General features: G+C 48.0%; 1 protein-coding gene and 2 non-coding genes across 3 annotated transcripts in view; all 3 read right to left on the bottom strand.

Moving 5' to 3' along the window:
* Positions 1–22,213, bottom strand: part of LOC119455342 (nuclear factor related to kappa-B-binding protein-like) — a 199,004-nt gene that overhangs the window by 75,831 nt on the left and 100,960 nt on the right. The window contains 3 exon segments of the mRNA XM_049668974.1: positions 679–923; positions 4,900–5,026; positions 19,566–19,894. Coding sequence (XP_049524931.1) covers positions 679–923; positions 4,900–5,026; positions 19,566–19,894 — 701 coding nt within the window.
* Positions 14,157–14,231, bottom strand: Trnas-aga (transfer RNA serine (anticodon AGA)). The gene has a single exon. It is a non-coding gene; the product is annotated as a tRNA-Ser (tRNA).
* Positions 14,991–15,065, bottom strand: Trnas-aga (transfer RNA serine (anticodon AGA)). Its single transcript has one exon. It is a non-coding gene; the product is annotated as a tRNA-Ser (tRNA).

The raw sequence follows: 22,213 nt of genomic DNA, 5'->3' as shown, positions 1-22,213 counted from the left end.
CCCGAGCAGGGGCCTGCGGAACCCGTAGGTTCCGCAGAACCCACTTTGAGAACCCATGGAAGCCTTAGTGTGTTAGGCCTGATTTGCTTGTTCGATCTCGTCCAGTCGTCGCGTAGTGCGAAATGGCTGCGACGCCTGTCGTGCCATCTGCGCCGACGAGACGTGGCAATTACAAGACTCTGTCTGTAGCGATAGCCAGACACTGTTGGAAATAAAGCTGACCTGGGGCGCGATCTTGTACGCGTTCCAAAATGGAACATAGGCGTTTCGTTCCATCGAGCCGCACACGATTGGTCAATTTGAACGTCGCGGTTGAAATTGACCAATCGTGTGCGGCTCGATGGAACGGAACGCCTCCGTTCCATTTTGGAACGCGTACAAGATCGCGCCCCTGATCGCGTGTAAGCATGCATCTGTACAGTCGCGCATTGACAATTTTTTCCGTCCACTGGGACCATAAAGGTACTTTTTTCTGGCGAATCCTTTTTTTCGGACTCTCGATTATTCGGACTTTTTCGCGGTTCCCGTCGAGTCCGAATAAACGGTCGGCGACTGTATTACCAGAATCGTGGCGCAGCAGGGACGACCGAAGCAACATAGACAACTTGGACGAGGAGGCACCTTTCTTTCACCAAGTCTGACCTAAACCGCCTAAGAGGAAAATGAATACGGGCTGACCTGTGTGCGGTAGTGCGAGCGCTCGTGGTCTGTGGTCGGGCGCACAGTCCAGTCCGTTGTGGACTTTGGCGGTGGTGGCGAGCCCTGAGAGGCCTCCAGGGCATCCATGGGCTCTCGACCCTGGAGCCAGTGTTGACAGAGGGCATGCGTTTGCGTGTCCGAGTCTCGGCCTGCCCCTATCCACTGCCACTGTTGCTGCTTCTCCTTGTAGTCCAGGTATGGCACAAAGTCCTCCGGCAGCAGCCCTGCGTGAGACAAGACATTGTCGTAACTGTGAAGAATAAGGCACTTCCAAAGTTGCCCTGAGGAAAGAAGTTAACTCTTTAGTGAGCGAACTTATGCTCAGAAAAACAAGTAACACTCAAAGCACGACGATAGCAGCGAGCATGATTGTTGGTCCTCGAAATCTGATCCACAGGTCAAACGGATGAGCTATTTATATCTGGCTCATCGTTAGGGGTGTGCAACTATCAAAATTTTCCTACACAATCAAATACGAATACTAAGCTTTAAATATTGAATACAGTATAATCTCGTTGATACAATTCTGTTACGTACGATTTTTCAGTGCACAGTCTTACACAGTCTTTCTGCACCAATGTCCATAACATCACGAAGCTGCGATTGTACATGTTTTATGGCCGCTAGATCCTACGTAAACAAAAAAAGGTGCGACGCCTGCACGATCAAGAACAGTAGCCGTCCACTGCAGCAGCTTCACTGCAATAGTCGCCCACCTCAGTTTTCTATTCTGGTACCAGCAAATCTCCTCTAGGGTCACCACACGCAGCATTCACAGCTGTTGCCCCCATCCCTACTGTGTGCTTTTAATAAATGATATTACAAACACGCCACCATTCCCTGCTGCAGGCGGTACGAAGTGAGCGGCATGTTTCACTCTGACAGCATCGTAGGCATCGTATTCCGGCATTGCACACCATCTAAATTTCGTTTCGGTTTCCCACCGCTGTCTTAAAACATTACACAATAGGAAACATTACACAATAACGTGGCAACCGCGGACCAAGTTGCTGCTATTCGAGTGTTTCCCGTGCCCTCACTTTCGTTACTAAAGTGGTTTCTCCGCTTTCCATGTGCCGTACAGCGATTGCAATGCATTTCATTGACTCGGTACCAAACTAGAACTTTGGTTGATGAAGCGGCGCGCTGGTTAGGCCTAGCCAGCAGGGGTGTCGGGCAGGGGTGTCAGGCAGCATGCCGTCGCGGGAAGCTCGCCCTTGACATGTTCGTAGCTGTAGACGGTTACATAGAGACTACGCATGTGATCACGCACACGGACAGAACGGACAGCAATGTGTACGAAGCAGAGTTTGGTTCCTCAGGCGGTCAGCTGCGGCAACTACTACGAATGCCTACCAAATTTGTATGTGCGCACACTGGTACGAACGGCGGAAGCTCACAAGTGCACATAAATGCCTCATAGCTCCAAACTAAATTTGCGGAACACTGCTGAAACTGACAGCGTCGCACACGCGATATCTGCACTTCACGATGCGCATTGTGACGGGTGCACAGAAACTGAAGCCGTGTTCGGTGCAAAGCACACCGCTGATATGCAGCTGAGCAAAGGCTTCTCCGTCGCCTAGGCAACCATCTCGCGCCGGCATCACGCTGCTGCCATTTTTTTTTACTCGTGCACTCCGCGTCTCGTGCTCTTCCTCTGCATTGCGCTTATTGCTCTCCTCTCCTATCAGCAAGCGCACCTCGTTGAGAAGCGTGCTCGCTACTGCGCTTGTTGGCAGGATCTTTCCGCGGAAGCCACATTATAACTGGTATTTATTCTCGTGCGGCTGCACTGTAAGCAGTATGCATATACAGTATAGACCACGTAACCGCAGGACCGCAGGACCGGATATAATACGGCCTTTTCAGACTCCCGTTAATTTTCCCATAGCACTCTATGTATACGCGTATCACTTATACTGCGGTTGCGGGACACGAAATACCGGTTACAGTGCGGCTGCCTGGAAGTTCGGCTGTCAACCTAGACGGCAAACGCTCCCCTCAAGCCACGAATACCGTATTTACTCGAATCTACCATGCACTTCTTTTTTCGATAAAACAGGTCTAAAAATTGTGTGCGCGTTAGATCGAGTACGACCCTAAATCTGCGTTACCATATAGCCGTCGGCATTTCAAAATGGCCGCCTCGCACGCGTATCGAGCCTAGCTACTCTCGAGCCTAGATACCGTAGCTTCCTCTATGTGCTGCAGTACACGTGCTTAGCCAATCGTCTACCGTCTTGTCTTCATATTCTCTGCGTCTGCTCTATCAGCATGAAGTACCGAGTTCATGATGATGCCGCATTTAAAAGGAAAGTGATCATGTGTGCGGAGACGGACGGAAATCGGGCCGCATCACGGGCGTTCTGAGAATCCGAAACTTGCGTGTGGGACTGGTGCAAACAGAAGGAGAGGATTTTCGCCAGCAAAGCAATGCGGAACGGTTTCAGTGGACCGAAGCAGGAGGTAATCTGCAACGATCCACTTAGGTGATACGATCGCCTTGGCCCTATCTTGAAAGCAATCTGCGACGAGGAAAGTCCACCATGCGCCGTGTTTTCGCCGCTTATAGGTTGCGTTGAAGCGAGAGGCATGGTTGCATGAAGGGCAATTCACTCGCCGCACTTCGTCACTCGAGCGTTTTGACAGTTCGTTTCCGCGGTCAACGAGCGAGATGTGTTCATGTTTGCCTGTGCGCGCGTGACACCGTGCTTGTTAATTTATTTATTAAGCAAATATGGAACCTAGAGCGCGGTGAGAGCGATGGCAGAATTGCGCCTGGATTGTCCATTATCGCAATAAAATAGTTGTTTTGGTTATAGTGCGGTACCTCTTATAGTGCAGATATTCGCGACTCCGGCGACTTACGTTATAAGTGGTCTACATTGTACACGGAGTTCTATGGGAGGGTAAACGGGAGTCAGAAAAGGCCACATTGTAGAAAGTTCTGCACTCTAAACGGTTACGTTATAAGTGGTCTAAGCCGTATTTAAAATAAACCTGTTTCTTGTTTCCTTCAACGTGCCGACCCCATCTCCCCACCAACAAGCAACTGTCGGCCATAGAGACGGACGATGGCGTGGGTCCGCATAGCCAGCTTAGTGTGATCCCCCGCTATAACGTAGGCCAGCTAGCACGTTTTGGGTGCCCCGCCGGTGCAGGCAAGCGACCCTCATGGTGACGCCCCAGTCCAAACCAGGGACCCCAAAATCGGATCACAACAGTGCAAGCCTTCAGATTGGCATTATTATTTGAGAGCTTGGAGATTTTGAAGACATTTCTGGTGAATGGTGTTCTGGTTGTCACAATGGTTGAATGTGCTAAAACAGGGTGTTAAATGCTGCATAATGCAACACCACTGTTTATTGAAACAAAACCACTTATACAAAAATGCACAGTTACACAATATGTGAACGATACTGGGCCGCTACTGTGTAGCGATGCCTTTCCGATGCTAATGCCTTTTTGCGCTTGGTCAGTGGTCAGAGCGACGGTCTGCTCACGTTATCAACGGGATCAGCCTGCCGTGAGCAGTGGGTAATAAGATTAGTATAGAATAAAGCATAAGGCATCGCTACAAAATACCAGCCCTGGCGGGTCACTGAAGTTGGGAGAAAGACAAAGTCTGCATTCACTGTTATGAGAAACAATAAACTTCAAACTATACCCTGGTTTCAATTGCATGTTGCCGCTTTCTTCTTTTACTGGTTGTACTACATGTGACCAATGCTAGATGTAATAGGGAAGATGAGAGATTTTTTAGAAAGAATTTATTCCAAGAAAGCTTTATCTGCACAGGCATGACACGCAGCTCTGACTGAGATGCATTCAAGAGAAGCTGAACCACCCATGATCTCGGGATGTAGAACTGATGCACTTTGTGTATGGCTCTCAAATATGTACTACTATGTGCACCATTACCAGTGTGACCTCACTACCAGCGTGACCTCACGAAAGTGACAATCACAAAAGCCATGTCGGTAGTTGGTACATTGAACTGTGGCAATTTTCAAGGAAAGCAGCCAGGATAGGTCAATGGTCCGAAATAGAAATGAAATGTGGCCTTGCGCTCAACATGATGTAGCTTTCAGAGATGCTAGTGTGCTTTTGCATTGCCATCGTCCTGACTCGCATAAAAAAAAGCCAGTGCAAAAGTGGTGGTGGTGGCAATGGAAGAGTGAATCGGCCCATCCTCACCTATGTAGTCCCCCGCCAGGAAGCGCAGGGCAGAGGAGACCATGTCAGGCCAGCTGTCGCGCCTTCCAAACCACTCCACCTGCTGGGCCCCCGTGGAGTGACTCCAGGTCTTGACACGCTCCTCGAGCTGCGCACACAACAGAGGGCTTAGCACAGGCAGGCACAAAGGGCAGCAGCAGTGTGCAAGGCCCTCAGTGGATAGCACCACTTTGGTATGAGCGAAGCCAGCAAGCATAAATGCACTGTATTTTTCTAACTATAGTCCACGGGGGCCAATTTGGGTTTATAATACATTTCTTTTTAGGAAGTCTGCACCCACTGTATGGAAGTCTGACTGAACTTTGGTCGGAGCAGTCAGAACAAAACAGATCAAGCACGTCGGATTCAATAAAAACATTCTCAATATCTTTTACATATTCATCGCTGAAAAGGTTCTTCTTCTTTTGCAGTGCCATCACAACTGTTCCTGTGTGTAGCATATACAGTAAACCTTCATTGACTCAAAGCTATAAACCCCAGAAAAGATGTTGAGATATGCAGATTTTCAAGATAAGCAAAAATACGAAAATAAAACCCCGCTGACTGAGCATAGACAACATGGAGCCTTTCCAAAATGCCGCCAGTGATATTCTGAGTCACTTTCGCGTGCATCAGCACCAGACATGTCGGCGTCTACTGCCAACGTTGTCACTGACACCATGCAAAGACAGCTTGCTTGGCACAGAGTCAAGACGATTGATCCTAATGCAATATTTAAGCCAGCCATTCAAGCATAACCATTCCCAAACATCCAAGAAGCTGGTGCCACTAATTTCTGCACTGTAATGAATTCCGGACAATTTAACTTTAAAAAACCAAATATGGAAGAGCGCAATATTGTCACGCCTTTAGGAGACACCCATGAGTGACGTGGCATTTACGCCTCACCATCACGCGAACATGAAGTGAGCGTTCTTATCAAGCCACGATCAGTGCTGAAATGCTGTGGGCTTGTATAATGACTTATTTTGGGTGTACCGCATGGGCTGATCACACCTGCAGAAAAGTGTTCATCCCCTTGGTCAAGGTCATGATTAATACACTTTGACCACACTGATGCATCACTGCAGCGTCCTAAATGAACTGCATCAAGACTGAGAGCCGGGCTGGTTGGTGTGGTTCCATCATGTGAAAAACCATGCGAGAAGGCAAAGACAAGGAGGTGACGAAAACAACGCTGTTCTCGTTGCCTTCTTTCTCACCTTTGCCTTTTTGCACTGTTTTTCACATGATAGTCCTAAATGAGAATGGAAAAGAAAAACAGACCAGCTCACCACTGCTGCATGAGGCCACAACAAAGTGGCAACGAGCAGCTGATCAAGTGTGCATGATAGACAGAAAGAAGGGCTAAAGATGACTGTAGGCCATGGCTGTGAGCTGCCACCGAGTGAAAAGAGTCAGGGAGCAAGCGATGCTGCCGACGCTGCCCTGCTTCCTTTTCCCTGGTATTGTTGAAGTCAAGATTTCCAGATATCCAGAGTGCTGTGCAAAGACTTTTTGAGATAACAGGTGGAAACACACGGACTGACACCCCGGCCCTCCCAAAAATTTCTACTTTACTGGTATTTCAAGATGCAGCTGAGACTACTTATAATGTAACAACTTATTAGGCAAGACCACATATAATGTGGCCTTTTCTAACTCCCATTTACCCTCCCTTAGAACTCAATGTATACAGCCGAGCTCGCTCACAACGAACCTGAGCATCACGCGGCGTCCGTTCGTTAAGTTCGTAGTAAGTGGACCCCAGTTAAAAAAAAATAAGTTGCTAGTCAAAACATTTTTTTTTTGCAAAAGTGTCCGTGATGCTCGTCTGTTTCTGCAGTGCACATCCGGTGAGGGTGGTCTCCAGCTTAAAATATTTAACGTGGAAGCGCACTCTTCGTCGAGGCCCTTGGCATAGACCAATTGCCTGAGACCCTCTATGTACCCCATTGCAACAGGCGTGCTTATGAGTGCTGGCTTTGAAGTTTCATCATCATCCGATTCCTCCGTGTCGCTCTCGGCTCGCACTTCACGAACGATGCCTCGTTCGTGCACGCTTCCTCAATGTCAGTGTCTTCATCAGCAGAAATAAAATCATCCCAGCCAATGTCATGGCCCCCTATGCTGGAGTCGACAATGCACTGCCACAAATCACCGCCAGACTGATCCTCTTCGGAAGCGTCAGGCTCGCCATCAGATACTACGTCGACGACAGTAGCGCGCCCAGGATCTCAGCCAGGGGGGGGGGGGGTGAATTTTTGTGTGTTGGGGGGGGGGGGGGGGTTGAACAAGCACTCGGGCGAAAACGTAATCGCGATGTGCGCACGATGGTATGAAGCCTGTCTACATGCTTGGTCTACATGTTTTGCATACGTGCAGGGCTTGAAAATCGTTGTTTTGGTTATAATGCGGTACCGTTTATAGTGCAGATATTCGCGACTCCGGAGACTTACGTTATAAGCAGTCTACACTGTAAATGAACAAGCATGGTGTCACGCGCGCAGAAGCAAACATGAACGCATCTCACTCGATGACCGCAGACACTTGATGTTGAAATGAGCACGGCAGCAGCAGTGAGCGATTGACCTTTGTCCCACCACTCGCATCAACGTGAACTAAGCTGTGAAAGCACAGCTCAGGGGGGAAGGACTCTGCACCCACCGCAGATCGCTTTCAAGATACAGCCGCCCGGGCGGAAGCGCCCAGCCTCCCCCCTCCCTACTCTCCACCCGAAGCCTTGCTGCCCGGGGCACGCACACGGTCGCTCGGGCAGCGCAGAGACCGTGCGTGTCGGCTGGGAGAGGGCGTGCCTGCGGCAGAGGGTAGCTCGCTTTCGAGGGGCACGAAATGGGTAGTGCTCCTACGAGGAAGCTCAGGAAAACAGTCTGCGCGTGCAAAGGAGTCGGAGGCCGTCGTTCTATCTCGCATCGCAGCGCCGGGTTTACGCCGTCCGTTTGCTGTAACCGATCGGCAGGGCTCGAAGACATTCGTTGTACGTGCGAATTTGTGCCATTGAAATAATGTATATTTTGACGGTCGCATGGGTTTCGTTCATTTTAAACGAAAGATCGCCTTACGTGGGGCCGTTATATTTGGGCTCGACGACTGTACGCATACCGCTTGAAGTGGAACCACGCAAGGCAAAATACTGGTTATAATACAGTTGATGGAAAATTCCGCAAACAAGCGAGGCAGCGAGCATGCTTCTCAACGAGGTGTGCTGGTTGAAGGGAAAGCGATGAGGGCAATGTGGAGGAGGAGGAGACTTGAAGCGAGCGAATGAACAAGGAAGAAAGAAAAAAAAAATGTTTATAGAATAATAAAAAAAACAAAAAAAAAAACATGAGCAGTCGAACGTTTATAGACGCTTCTTTATTTTCCAAACTACTTACCTAGCCTATGGGTAACCGGCAGCCCTCTGCTGTTCCCACCAGTGCTGTGGTCGACCTTTGCACCGAGCGAGAGCATCATCTACTATAGCCTGGTGCGGTTATGGTTATTTGCCTTGGCGCTCAACATTTATGGAGCTCGCTGTTTAAAGGAGCCTCTCGCTCCACAATTTTTTATTCTCTTAGATACGAAGAACCTAACTGGGAGGTTTCAGTGCATTTAGTTGAAGATCTCCAATCTCAAATATTTTTCATGTACTTCCGTTCACAAATACACGTCCTCGACGAATGCAGCATTTTGCCAACTTACATGCACAGTAACAAGCAGCTATTTTCTTTATGGTGCAACAATGCTAGAAAAGCACTGATAAGAGGAGAACACAAGGACGAGCACTGATCCTGTGTTATTCTCCCATCCGTGTTTTTCTAGCACTGTTTCACCATGAAGTTATTGTAGGAACTAGCTTGCACCCAAACCCTTTTAAGCGATTTTCTGTTCAAAACATGACACTGAGTTATAGGAAGGAATGCCCACTTGCACCGAACTCTTGCCTGGTTCAGAAGTCAGGTAGCTACATCCAAGCACTGGAGTTCTGCTTTTCATTGTTGAAATTTAAAGGCTGGTACATGTGCCAGGACTCCTTGATGCACTCACCTGTCGTAAAATACTTCAAAAGTTAACCCTGTGATCCGAATGTGCTTCAATTGTGCAACCGGTGATGCGCGAAACCTGCCCATGTTAGCAAGATTCGTTGAAGTAGCTGCTGTCTCTGGATTCTACCGGAGCGTGGTGCCTGGCATCGTCCGTTCAAGGATGAATGACGCCCTCTTAGCACAAGCACTTCGCTGTCAGTGGCAAAGTCTTACTGGACACTTATAAGAACTATTCTCGCCTAACAGGTTTACGTGATGCTTGCCCTGTTCGGCGTTCTACTCCTGACTGACGTGCCGGCAAGTTCCCAATGTTTGCTTGAGCCTCGGATGCCACAAGATTTTCGACAGAACAACAATGGTGGCATTTTCCTGGATTTACCGCCCCTAGCGCGTCAGGGCTTTGTCAAAACAGATCGCTAACGTCATCAATTCTTCAAAGTGATATAACCTCGCTCCGGCAACCGGCCACTTTCAGCGGGCATGTGGGCGACAGTGACAATATGGTTCATCTGCCTCGCCTTTACCTTTCGCAGGTGCGTTCGCCTTATTCATTATATGCTAAGAAAAGCAATGACTCTTGTCTTCTCTTGCTCCCATGCCCACGGGTGTTTTGTGATGTTGGCTGAGAGTGCGTTTTAATGTTTTTCTTTCTGTTAACCTGTGGCGACATTGAAACAAACCCGGGACCTCGTACTAGCCAGTCTGCACTGTTAGAACTTGATAAGCTGCCTGATGATCCTACTGAACAGATGACCGTCCTCTTTCACTTGCTCAAAGATTTACAAACACGTGCATTGCAGTCGGCCAAGGGCCAAAGTGAGCTTGTTACGGACGTTACAGCCATAAAGGCTAAAGGTTACAACCATAAAGACTAAAGAAAGATAGTTTCCATTAAAAAAAAAAGAAAGAAAGAAAGGCTGGACACCCTCACATACAAAGCAACATCACAAGATAATGTTCAAAGCAGGGCGACAGATTCGATGAGCAGTTTGCCCACTCAGAAAAACTCGCTAAATGTTCGAGCCGATGAATTAGAGGACAGATCACGGCGCCAAAATCTACTTTTACGAGGATAGCCTGATTCGCGTGAAACATGGGCAGAGTCTGAGGCCTGTGTAATTGACGCCCTTGCTGGCGTGCTCGAAAGTCCATTAGATAATGTAGTCGAACGTGCTTATAGCTTAGGGCGCTTTGAACCTAACAAAACCCGACCTATCAAGGTTAAATTTTCAAATTACAAAGCAAAAGAAACAGTGCTTTTAAGGCACTGTTTCTAAGGCATCATTGTCAATGAGGATGCCTCACCCACCACGGGTATCATTAGGAGTAAATTAATTGCTTTCGCCAAAAAGCAAACTGGAGCGCCCAGCTCCAGTTTGTGATGGAGCTTTTCCAGCTCCATCACAAGAAGCTTCTGATTAACAAAAAAAAAAAAAGAGTATGTGTGCAATGCTACTGATAACACTGTAGTAGAGCATATACAGAATCATGCGAGTAACACACCATGTGCAAATGAATAGGAGAGGGGTGGTGTGTGCGATTCTTCTCCACTTCATGTCTTCTTTTGTAATATACAGAGCATTAATTAACAAACCATGACCTTCTAAATTCAGCTACTATTGATACCTGTAATACTGACATAATAGTGCTCACTCAGACACGGCTGCACCCACTAATAAATGACAGTGAATTATTCTTGGAAAACTTCGCTCTTTTTCGTTGTGACCGCGCCACGCAGATAAGCAGCAGTGTTCTCTTAGGAATATCTGACACATTTCCATCTCAGCGGATTCAAGTTTGTAGTGAACTTGAGATTGTTTGGGCCCTTGTTAAAGTTAAAAAACAAAAATAATTATTGGAGCTTGCTATTGCCCACCCACATTTCCTGCCAGCTTTGGAAATGAATTACATGATGTCACTACCATGGTGTTGTCACGATATCCCACACTACCTTTGTTTCTGCTCGGTGATTTTAATATCTCTGATCTCACATGGGACTGCGATCACCCAGCAGGAATCCTTCATCCACGCATGCAAAAGAGTTTCTTGACATGTGTAGTGTTTTTTACTTTTCACAACCACCAACACTGTCAATTATTTCCGCATCTGTCGCTGGGGCGACCATGGGAGCAGCAGTGTCAGCCAACATGAACATCTCAAAGTCGTCTTCTACCTCTTGGCCAGCAATTTTATGAACAGCCTTGTACAGATAGCTGCAAGTTCGGTCATCGTCAGGCTGGTCATCGACAGGGTGACTGATGGCAGTGCAGGAAAAGCCGGCGTGTGCAAAGCAGTTGATGACCTTCGAAGGTGCGAGTTCTTGCCATGAAAAGTTCAGCAAATGGTTCGCATCAAGCAAATCAATGTTGTACCTCTTGCTGGCGTCATACGCTGTGAGTATGCGCTACAAAAGAGCCTTGCGGTACAGCTTCCGGGTGGTCTCAATGATGTCCCGATCCATCGGTTGCAGTACCGCGGTTGTTTGCAGGCAAAAATTCCACAGCGATCGCCTTGAGATTGTCGATCTTCCCGTGGCTCAGACAATTGTCAATTCTTTGCGTCGAACTGTCTATCCAGAAGGCGCACGTAGTCTTCAAAAATAGCAGCAGTCATCCATGCTCGCTTGTTACTTCTGTAGATGCATTCCTTGGGAATAGTTGCATTTCGGAACCACCGCGGCTTCTCTGCCTTCCCCAGTATCAACAAGGGAAGCTTGTCTTTGCCTGTTGCATCGGCGCCAAACAGCACCGTGACACGCTCCTTGCTCTGTTTTCCTCCGGATGAGGATCTGCCAGTGGTAGTGAACATGCAATTCGGTAGTATCTTGTAGAAAAATGCAGCCTTATCTAGGCTGTAGATGTCTTTGTCTTCCTACTTTTCAAGTAGAGCTTGAAGCCGATGTGGGCACCATACGTTTACAGTGTCACAGTTCACGGCTGTGTTTTTGTCAATGATCGACTTTGAGGTCATGCCGTGTCGTTTTTTGAACCGCTCAAGCCAGCCATTGCTGCACTTGAAATCTCTATGGCCCATTTGGAGGACGAGAGCTTCGGCTTTTGCAGTAAGTGCAGTGAGTGCAAATCTCCACGTACGCGGAGATTTGCACTCCTGGCGTTCTTCAGTCACTGTAGAAGTGCACCTTCCACTTCGAGGTATTTCAAATCGCGATTCCTCTTTCTCTTCGCCGAGAAGCTCTTTTCAAAGCCATCCAGCACAGCTTCCTTATTTTTCAATGCAGTTGATAAAGTAGACTGGCGGTATGCCGAATCCCTTCGCAATGTCAGTTTTCTAACGGCCGCCTTTTTCGACTTCTTTTATCACCAAACTTTCTGCTTCAAAGTCGGACAGTTTCGCCTGGAGACTGAGGGAGCCATTATTCACTGTAGACCACAAAAGCACACGTGAGGCACGCCTAAGAAGTACTTCGAATAACACACAATCATGCAGCCTGCAGCACCAATCCAAACACACGCACTGCCAGGGCCAAAGGGACTGATTGCGGTGGGCGACGCAGAAGGCAGCAGCTTCAAAATGTCGTCAGGGCATGTCGCTTTCCTCATCAGTGCACGCTGGTGATGGCGACGGTTGCAATGGCGGGCTTGGCATCGGCTTCACGTGTAGCGGAAGAAAGGCGATCAGAGTCATGGAGACCAAGAAGCAGGAAGGGCACCTGTTGGTGGAAGATTGTGCTTAGAAGGGCAGGCTGGAAGAGGGCAGCTTTGGAAGAGCAGCAACGTCGAAACTGGCAGCGAGGAGTTGACACGAAGGCGAGTGAAAGGAGTGACTGGCGTCCAAACGACTTGCAGACTGGAGAGCGAATGACGAGGGGAAGGCAGTGGCCACTTTTATAGGGGAGGGGGAGGTCACACAAGATTACGAGAGTATCGTGCTGGAAAGCGCCGCAAATGCCGTGGCTCAAGTCTGAGGTTGTGTTTGTTGTGCTCAAAAAACGATTAGCCGCTCAATGTAGGGTACGCAGTGCAAATGTAAAAACTGAACGGTTTTGCAGTAGGGGCTTTGCATGACCACTGGGCAATTTTTTACCGAGGTGTGCAGCCGTGAAGTTTGGAAAACGAAAGTTTTTCAGCACACCGTAGTCGACGACACTGTGCTAATTCTACGGTTCGAGTGTCGGTGTTCATGCACCGTCGCATCCGCACCATTGACAAATGTCTAGGAACAAAATTAAATGACCTTACCATGCATTTAGACCGTTTGTCTAAAGTCAGATGGTGCGAATCGAGCACGACCGGCTCGAGAAAATCGCCGGGAAAACATCACCTTGCATTGACCCGCCATGTGGACAGCCTGACTCGCAGCTGGCGACGCTTGAATTTTTGTTCTGTTTTCGGCAAGTTATCGGTCGATTTGCACCGTCAAAAGTGCAACGAAGCTAGGGGCGGTGTTTTATTGCGATGCAGGCCGATTATGGCGAGCGGCGAGCAAATTTCTAGATCGGCTTCCCTAAAGTCGTCTTCCCAATTTGTTAACGTAGCTCTTCGCGTCGGACATGGCACTTTGACTTATAAATGGAGAGACACTTCTTTTGTGCTTTTCGGCATGTTTCAGCTCCAGAAGTGCTTTTTAGAGTGGTAAAACTTTGCTCATCGAGTGCACCCTATGGAATGCTACGGCGCAAGTCTGCCCGCGGTTTTTTGGCCGCTTTTCGGCATCCAAGAGACTATAGTTTTCTGGCATCGCAAAGCATCAAGAAAACTTTATTTTCGTGTGGATTCTATTATGGGGGACACCAGCGATGCGATAGTGACCGAGATTAACGGTTCGAGCGCGCTGCACCATGGAATTTGACAGCTTAAAGGGAAACTGAGACATCCACCCAAATGTAGCAATTTGCTACAATGGAAATCCAACCGGGTTCCTCAAAAGAAAGCCTCGCAGTTGAAGAAAAATTCGTCCTGGTCCGGGACTCGAACCCGGGACCACCGCCTTTCCGGGGCAGCCGCTCTACCATCTGAGCTAACCAGGCGGCTAGCAGATGGCAGGGCGAAGTCGAATTTGTCGACAACTCGAAGCAAAGGCAAGTGTAAGACGCAATAGTTCAGCGGAAATCCGCTAGGTGGAGATAAGTAATTAAAGGGAAACTGAGACATCCACCCAAATGTAGCAATTTGCTACAATGGAAACCCAACCGGGTTCCTCGAAAGAAAGCCTGGCAGTTGAAGAAAAATTCGTCCTGGTCCGGGACTCGAACCCGGGACCACCGCCTTTCTGGGGCAGCCGCTCTACCATCTGAGCTAACCAGGCGGCTAGCAGATGGCAGGGCGAAGTCGAATTTGTCGACAACTCGAAGCAAAGGCAAGTGTATGACGCAATAGTTCAGCGGAAATCCGCTACGTGGAGATAAGTAATTAAAGGGAAACTGAGACATCCACCCAAATGTAGCAATTTGCTACAATGGAAACCCAACCGGGTTCCTCGAAAGAAAGCCTCGCAGTTGAAGAAAAATTCGTCCTGGTCCGGGACTCGAACCCGGGACCACCGCCTTTCCGGGGCAGCCGCTCTACCATCTGAGCTAACCAGGCGGCTAGCAGATGGCAGGGCGAAGTCGAATTTGTCGACAACTCGAAGCAAAGGCAAGTGTATGACGCAATAGTTCAGCGGAAATCCGCTAGGTGGAGATAAGTAATTAAAGGGAAACTGAGACATCCACCCAAATGTAGCAATTTGCTACAATGGAAACCCAACCGGGTTCCTCGAAAGAAAGCCTCGCAGTTGAAGAAAAATTCGTCCTGGTCCGGGACTCGAACCCGGGACCACCGCCTTTCCGGGGCAGCCGCTCTACCATCTGAGCTAACCAGGCGGCTAGCAGATGGCAGGGCGAAGTCGAATTTGTCGACAACTCGAAGCAAAGGCAAGTGTATGACGCAATAGTTCAGCGGAAATCCGCTACGTGGAGATAAGTAATTAAAGGGAAACTGAGACATCCACCCAAATGTAGCAATTTGCTACAATGGAAACCCAACCGGGTTCCTCGAAAGAAAGCCTCGCAGTTGAAGAAAAATTCGTCCTGGTCCGGGACTCGAACCCGGGACCACCGCCTTTCTGGGGCAGCCGCTCTACCATCTGAGCTAACCAGGCGGCTAGCAGATGGCAGGGCGAAGTCGAATTTGTCGACAACTCGAAGCAAAGGCAAGTGTATGACGCAATAGTTCAGCGGAAATCCGCTACGTGGAGATAAGTAATTAAAGGGAAACTGAGACATCCACCCAAATGTAGCAATTTGCTACAATGGAAACCCAACCGGGTTCCTCGAAAGAAAGCCTCGCAGTTGAAGAAAAATTCGTCCTGGTCCGGGACTCGAACCCGGGACCACCGCCTTTCCGGGGCAGCCGCTCTACCATCTGAGCTAACCAGGCGGCTAGCAGATGGCAGGGCGAAGTCGAATTTGTCGACAACTCGAAGCAAAGGCAAGTGTATGACGCAATAGTTCAGCGGAAATCCGCTAGGTGGAGATAAGTAATTAAAGGGAAACTGAGACATCCACCCAAATGTAGCAATTTGCTACAATGGAAACCCAACCGGGTTCCTCGAAAGAAAGCCTCGCAGTTGAAGAAAAATTCGTCCTGGTCCGGGACTCGAACCCGGGACCACCGCCTTTCCGGGGCAGCCGCTCTACCATCTGAGCTAACCAGGCGGCTAGCAGATGGCAGGGCGAAGTCGAATTTGTCGACAACTCGAAGCAAAGGCAAGTGTATGACGCAATAGTTCAGCGGAAATCCGCTAGGTGGAGATAAGTAATTAAAGGGAAACTGAGACATCCACCCAAATGTAGCAATTTGCTACAATGGAAACCCAACCGGGTTCCTCGAAAGAAAGCCTCGCAGTTGAAGAAAAATTCGTCCTGGTCCGGGGACGTTATAAATTTGACAGCTTCTGTTTACTGCACAGTAACCAGCTGGGAGCACTCGGCACTCGCTTGGTACCTGTTACTAGGCGGTCATTGATCGTGGGCTTGGTACTTTTGTGGCCTGTTTTGTGCCTGCATGAGACTAATTCGTCGGCGGTATTAATTTGACACCGTATGCGCAAAAGGGTCGCTGCTGCTCGGTGGTGGCGATACCTCCGCTCGCCACTTCGCTCTAAGTGGGTCACGCTCTTCGTGCACTTCGAGTAATGTGGCTTAATAAAATGCATGCAATTGGGTCGGGACCAGAAGAAATTTCGAATAAAGCGATATTTCGAGTAAAGCGATTTTATTATAATGCATGATTAGTGTAGTTTGAATAATAAGAAATAATATTCATGTACTCTGGCTTGTGATCCGCTAAAATTGCATAATTATACTAATATAATTTGATTGTTTGCTGATGCAAAAAAAAAAAGAAAACATCTTTACTATTTGCACACAAGATTAAGGAGTACTCAGAAAGGAAAATATGTTACCTTTATTAAAACAAAGCGCTCGTCAGAAGCACACAACAGGCAAATGGCTCTGCTCAAATATATAATTTAAGTTCCGCCTTTCACGCTCCTGCTGCGCTTTACTTGCACAGTCATTTTTCTGGTATTTCATTCGTATGAAAGGTGCAGGCGTGTTACAAAATGGAAAAGATCTCCCATTCACCGACCTGGAGTTTCAGGGCAGCTGGAGCGCAGCACTCATTTTGACTAATTTAATTTTGTTATTGGGATAGCAATCATATGGACACTCCAGGCTCATTTCTGCTGTCACTGCCGTCATCGTCGCCATAAGGTTCCGTATAAAGTCCAACGGCGATAAAGTAATTGCCGCGCGCTGTACGCTGCAAGTGCGCGTGAGAGCGCGTGTGGGGAGCCGACGGTTGCGGCTCAATCTGGTGCACGCGGAAGGCCGTGGGGGGATTGGAAGGAGAGAGAGGGGGTAGCATTGTGCTCCGGCACCAACTGCGTATTTCATGACCAGGCACAAGGGGAACTGGGGATCGCGGCTCAATCTTGCACGTGAAAGGGAGGAAAGTGGGGAGGCGATACGAGAGGGACAGGGTGCGGCTACTACTCCGCCAGCAACTGCGTACTTCGCGCGGTCACGTGCGCCGTATCTTGAAAGCGATATGCAGAGGGCTCATACCTTTGTGAGCGCAGTGTTTTTGCCGCTCAGTTTCTGTTCAAGCGATAGAGAGCATAAAGGTCACTTCGCTCACTGGTGCAGTCACACTTGCTCACGCCAGCATTTTGACGAGTGTCCACAGTCATCAAGTGTGATGTGCTCATGTTTGCTTGTGCGCGCTGACAGCTTGTTAATTCAGTCAGTAAGCAAATGTTTCCAAGTTCACACGGACAATAAAACTACTAACCTTACTGACCAGGCACAAGGGGAACTGGGGATCGCGGCTCAATCTTGCACGTGAAAGGGAGGAAAGTGGGGAGGCAATACGAGAGGGAGAGGGTGCGGCTACTACTCCGCCAGCAACTGCGTACTTCGCGCGGTCACGTGCGCCGTATCTTGAAAGCGATATGCAGAGGGCTCGTACCTTTGTGAGCGCAGTGTTTTTGCCGCTCAGTTTCTGTTCAAGCGATAGAGAGCATAAAGGTCACTTCGCTCACTGGTGCAGTCGCACTTGCTCACGCCAGCATTTTGACGAGTGTCCACGGTCATCAAGTGTGATGTGCTCATGTTTGCTTGTGCGCGCTGACAGCTTGTTAATTCAGTCAGTAAGCAAATGTTTCCAAGTTCACACGGACAATAAAACTACTAACCTTACTTCATATAGGCACATGCCGTCACATATGAGCCATCTACTGTGGCACATACCTGCTGGGGGGGTAGGTAGAAGAAGAGAACGTTGTTCTTTTGGTCTGGTTCCGATACCCGCTGGGGGGGTAGGTAGAAGAAGAGAACATTGTTCTTTTGGTCTGGTTCCGATAAAGACGTGGACAGAAGGCTGTCTCTGTTGTCTCGCCTGCGACAATATAGATGTCTACTAATATGCTATCCCAATCGATGCTTCGCCTTTCGGGCAAAACTGCGACATTTTTCTTCCTTTTTCTGAAGCGTAGGTCTGTATAAAGGGGTGGTTCTCGGGGATATTTTCCGGACAGGCCGCAATGTGATTCTACTACTTGCTCATGCGCAAGTTCCCTTTAGCTTGGCGACCTTCAACTTTTTCAGTGGAGACAAAAAAGAAACTGTACACTTCTTTATGCATGGCCATGCACTGCACTCACTTTCGACCACCTTGCCACTTATGACGAGTGACTTGTGACTTGATCATGTCACCTATATGGAAACCTTGCATCAAAAACCTTGATGCAGTAATAAAACATGTCAAGCATGTTGTCGTATGTTCTATGACATGACGAAGCACATTTAAATACTGGACGTTGCGTAATCTCGAGTTTCAGAGACGTGTTGAAGCGAGAGGGCCACGAAACATTCGCTCCCTGCTGCCAGCGCTTTTCATGATAACGTCGTCCCACTGCGGACGACACTATCAGCCACGGGAGCAGAGTGGACCCGAAATCCTAGGTGGCTTTGTATTTCACCGCCGATGTGAAGATATCGTCAGCACAGCATGAAACTGTATCTTTCGCTGCCGACTCTCAAATTCAATAAAATGATTCTTTTTTTTCTTATTCAAATTTGCTTTTTCTGATTGCCCGATAATTCGGAAATTTTTGCGGCCTCTTCTGTGCAAGAAATATCCATCAGCGACTGTACTTATTAGCATAGATGGTCTAATTTAAAACGAAATTTCGATGTAAGGAAGCAAATTGCCAATTTTACCGACTTTTGTTATATCGACTTTAAATGTACTACAATACCAAGGTTTCCTTTAGGAATCCTAAATGTTTTACAAGATATATTTGAGATTGGAAAAAAGAAACAGAAATACAAATGAAAGAAATCAAGCCAGCATCGCTAACTACGTAGTTCTCTCTGAAATTTTACAAATTCCCAAGCTTAAGGCATATCCGCTACCTTCAGTGGCACAAAAATGGTCTTGTAACAATTTGTGACCGTATTTCACCCCGTTACAACTGCGAATTAAAAAGTACAAAGAATGGTACACTGTCTCTGACACTTTGAGCTGTTGGCAGTTCATGAGACAAGCCTTCGATATGTTGCCAAAAAGCTCCCCTAGAAAATTTTCTTTTATTTTTGCATGTCGTCGGTCATTCAGGTGTAGGAAATATAAATTAAGCTTATAATTATTAAGAAATATAAGTTTCAACTCTTGCAAGTTATACCGTGGAACCCCAATTATATGACTTTCTCGGGACTGCATGAGAATGTCGTATAATCCAACCAACAAAAATTATGCCTATAATACACAGCTCAGTATAGTTGCAAGGAGCTTCAATTTAAACTACAGTCAACAAAAGAGTTTTCAACGTGTGATTTTTCGGACGTGCCTGATTATTCAGACGCCTTCGCAGCATCACCACATACCCCAACGAAGCCAATGGATAAGGACATCTGAAATTTTGGATGGTGAAACCTTTCGCCGTCCGATTTTCCAGACCTTCTTCCACCACCACAGTTCCAAAATGTTATTCATCGATGCCACCACCGCCGCCAATTTGATTATCTCACAGCATCAGATCTCGCACACCAAGCAGCCATCGTGGCAATGCTGTAGGATAGTGGGTTTGGCTTGCCTTGGTGGCAGACATCTTCTGCTCGGCAGTCTCATTGAAGAGGTCCCTCAGCAGGGCAAAGAAGCACGAGGGCTGCTGTACAGCAGGGGGGCTGGCTGGGCGGCCCCTGGGGGGCAGCACAGGACTGGGGGGCTCCACTGCAGTTGCTTCTTCCTCTTCATCCTCCTCCGAGTCGGCAGCCGGCAGGAGTAGCTCGGCAGCCGTGCTGCTGGGAACCGGAGGGGGTGATGGAGGGGCTGGCGTGGCAGGGGGCGGGCTGCTGGCCACCACGGGCGCGACGGAGGAGGGCGGGGCTCCCCCAACCCGTGGCCGCTTGAGTCGGCCGTCCTCTGCAGTACCAGCAGGTACTCACTGTCATCAAAGTAAACTTGGAGTAGCCATTTAAGATAAACTAGCACTCCATCTTATGGAAATGATGATAAATTAATATAAACGAATAAACTGCACTTGTTTAATAGAGCGCTGATAAACAACACTTTGAGGGTCTTCAAAGTGGTAGACCCAAAACACAATTCAGAACAATGGCTGTAGACATAACTGAGACAACAGCAAAAGATACATACAAATAAAACACACAAAAATACGATGAACATCTTATGATCATGTGCAAACCTGTGCACTGTCACAAAAGCTGACATTTCACTTAACTTGCTAAAAGCATTGTCCTCATGTTGCTGAAAAAAAAAAAGCAACTACCACGAAGGATTCGGGACATTATCAGCAGTGTCATTCGTAAACACTGCTGGGCGATGTCCTCACCATAATCAGCCTGCAGGTACACCTAGAAGAACCCCTCCATCATTATTTTTGGTGTCAGCACTGGAGCTTTCACTGTCATTATCGACGCTGGCACAGCTGTCTCTGTCCACAGAAAAACCCCATTTGCTTCTTATATATCTGGCAAGGTCTCAACCCCAAGTTTGCCGATTCGGGCCTCTCATTTCTAACCCTTTGCAGTCCGAAACTTTTACCCACTTTCCGGCTGTCCCGGTCCGAAACTATTTTGCCAGTTTATAGCGCTGCGATGAAAACCACCAACTGTGGACGAAAAACTCATAGAATATTTATTTTTTCTTTTGCATTCTGCAGGCAAATCCTCTACCGATATTTGAGCAGCGTGTGATACCGCTTGAAGCATTTTTGTGGGTGCAGGCCAGGGTTGTTACTGCAGCTTTTGCAGAAAAACACACTTTCCCCCCTGCCTCCGTTTGTTTTTTTATCGCTACAAACAGCACAGTCTTTGCTATTTCGGCCTGGGAGCTTGTAGATGAAATAGCTCCTCCCATCTAGCCTTTCCTCACAATCCTTCCATGCAGACGGGCCCCGTTTTTTGGCTCTAGCCCTCACGTCACCCACCAGCTATTGGAAGAGGTTGCGGCGGTACTGCAGGTGTCGCTGTTCTTTCTCAGCATGATTCTGCAACTGTGTGCGCCTCAAAATAAAGCTATTGACAATGGAAACCTCTAGAAGCTTTCACTAAATGCGCCACCGTAAAACGCACGCAATGAAAAAGTGGTCGTGCTTCTCAGCAAACCGCGCGAACATGCTGTTCTGCGCGCAAGTGAGAACGCTCTGGTATCCAGAAGCCGTGCTGAACATTGTGCTGTACCCTAGTGCAAAGAGAAGTAAACTTCAACAAACAACGTTTACTTATCCCTCAAGACAAGGCGCATCGTGTTTATTGCGCGCGAACGTGCTGTTCCGCGCTCAAGTAAGAACGCTCTGGTATCCAGAAGCCGTGCTGAACATTGTGCTGCACCCTAGTGCAAAGAGAAGTAAACTTGAACAAACAAAGTTTATTTATCCCTCAAGAGATGGCACATCTAGTATACAAAGAATGCGCACGAATCGCAGTGAGAAAAACTGCGAAATTCAACCCCCGAACACCCTTGTCGGGCGGTGCCCGACAGCGGCCCGCTACGACCGTGTTGCGTTGTCGGGCCCTGCGGTGGCGCATGGCGCATGAGTGGTGGCACATGAGTGTTACTGAACAAATTGAATGTCGCAAAGTAAAATGCTCCAGAAAATTCAGAAGGTAAGACTTACACACAACCTACAGAGATGACAACGTCAAATTGTATTTTGAATATACGAGAGCAATAATTCTGTTACGCGGAAACTCAAACACAAACCCCTCTTCCAGCTGCCGCTTGAGGTCTGTCTTAGTGGGAGCGGTGTGCCCCACTACCAGAAAGCTTGCCTTCATGCATACCATTCGCCGCCAGCGTTTCCAGGCAAACATTACGGTTACCTAAGCTGTGGTTGCCAGGAAGCATTAGAAGCAGCCAGGGATCTTTGAGTGCTATCGCTTCCCACTCTTAAAGGCGAGGCTCAAGCGTCCTCCAAGTTTTTTTCTACGCGCTGTGAAACATTTTCGTTGGAATTCTTGTCGTCATGCCCTGTCTGAAATGACGACTGAACTTCAGCTATTTGTCAGATTTGACAGATTGGGGAGTCTATAAAAATAAAACTTTGACTGGAGGTATCGTCGAAACTAGCCTCCAGTGCTCCCTGACACTTCAATAAAACAACGCAAAATTTGCTCTTTGGTCAACTCAGCAACATAGCTTTTAATTAAATGACAGCAGCAGTGTGACACAAAAGCTTACTCGGGTTGTTTATTTTCCAATCCGACGTCTAGGCTGTTT

Source organism: Dermacentor silvarum, chromosome 6, assembly GCF_013339745.2.
Source record: "Dermacentor silvarum isolate Dsil-2018 chromosome 6, BIME_Dsil_1.4, whole genome shotgun sequence".
NCBI lineage: Eukaryota > Metazoa > Arthropoda > Arachnida > Ixodida > Ixodidae > Dermacentor > Dermacentor silvarum.
The sequence above is the reverse complement of the archived record's forward strand: the minus strand, read 5'-3'. Positions and strand labels throughout refer to the sequence as shown.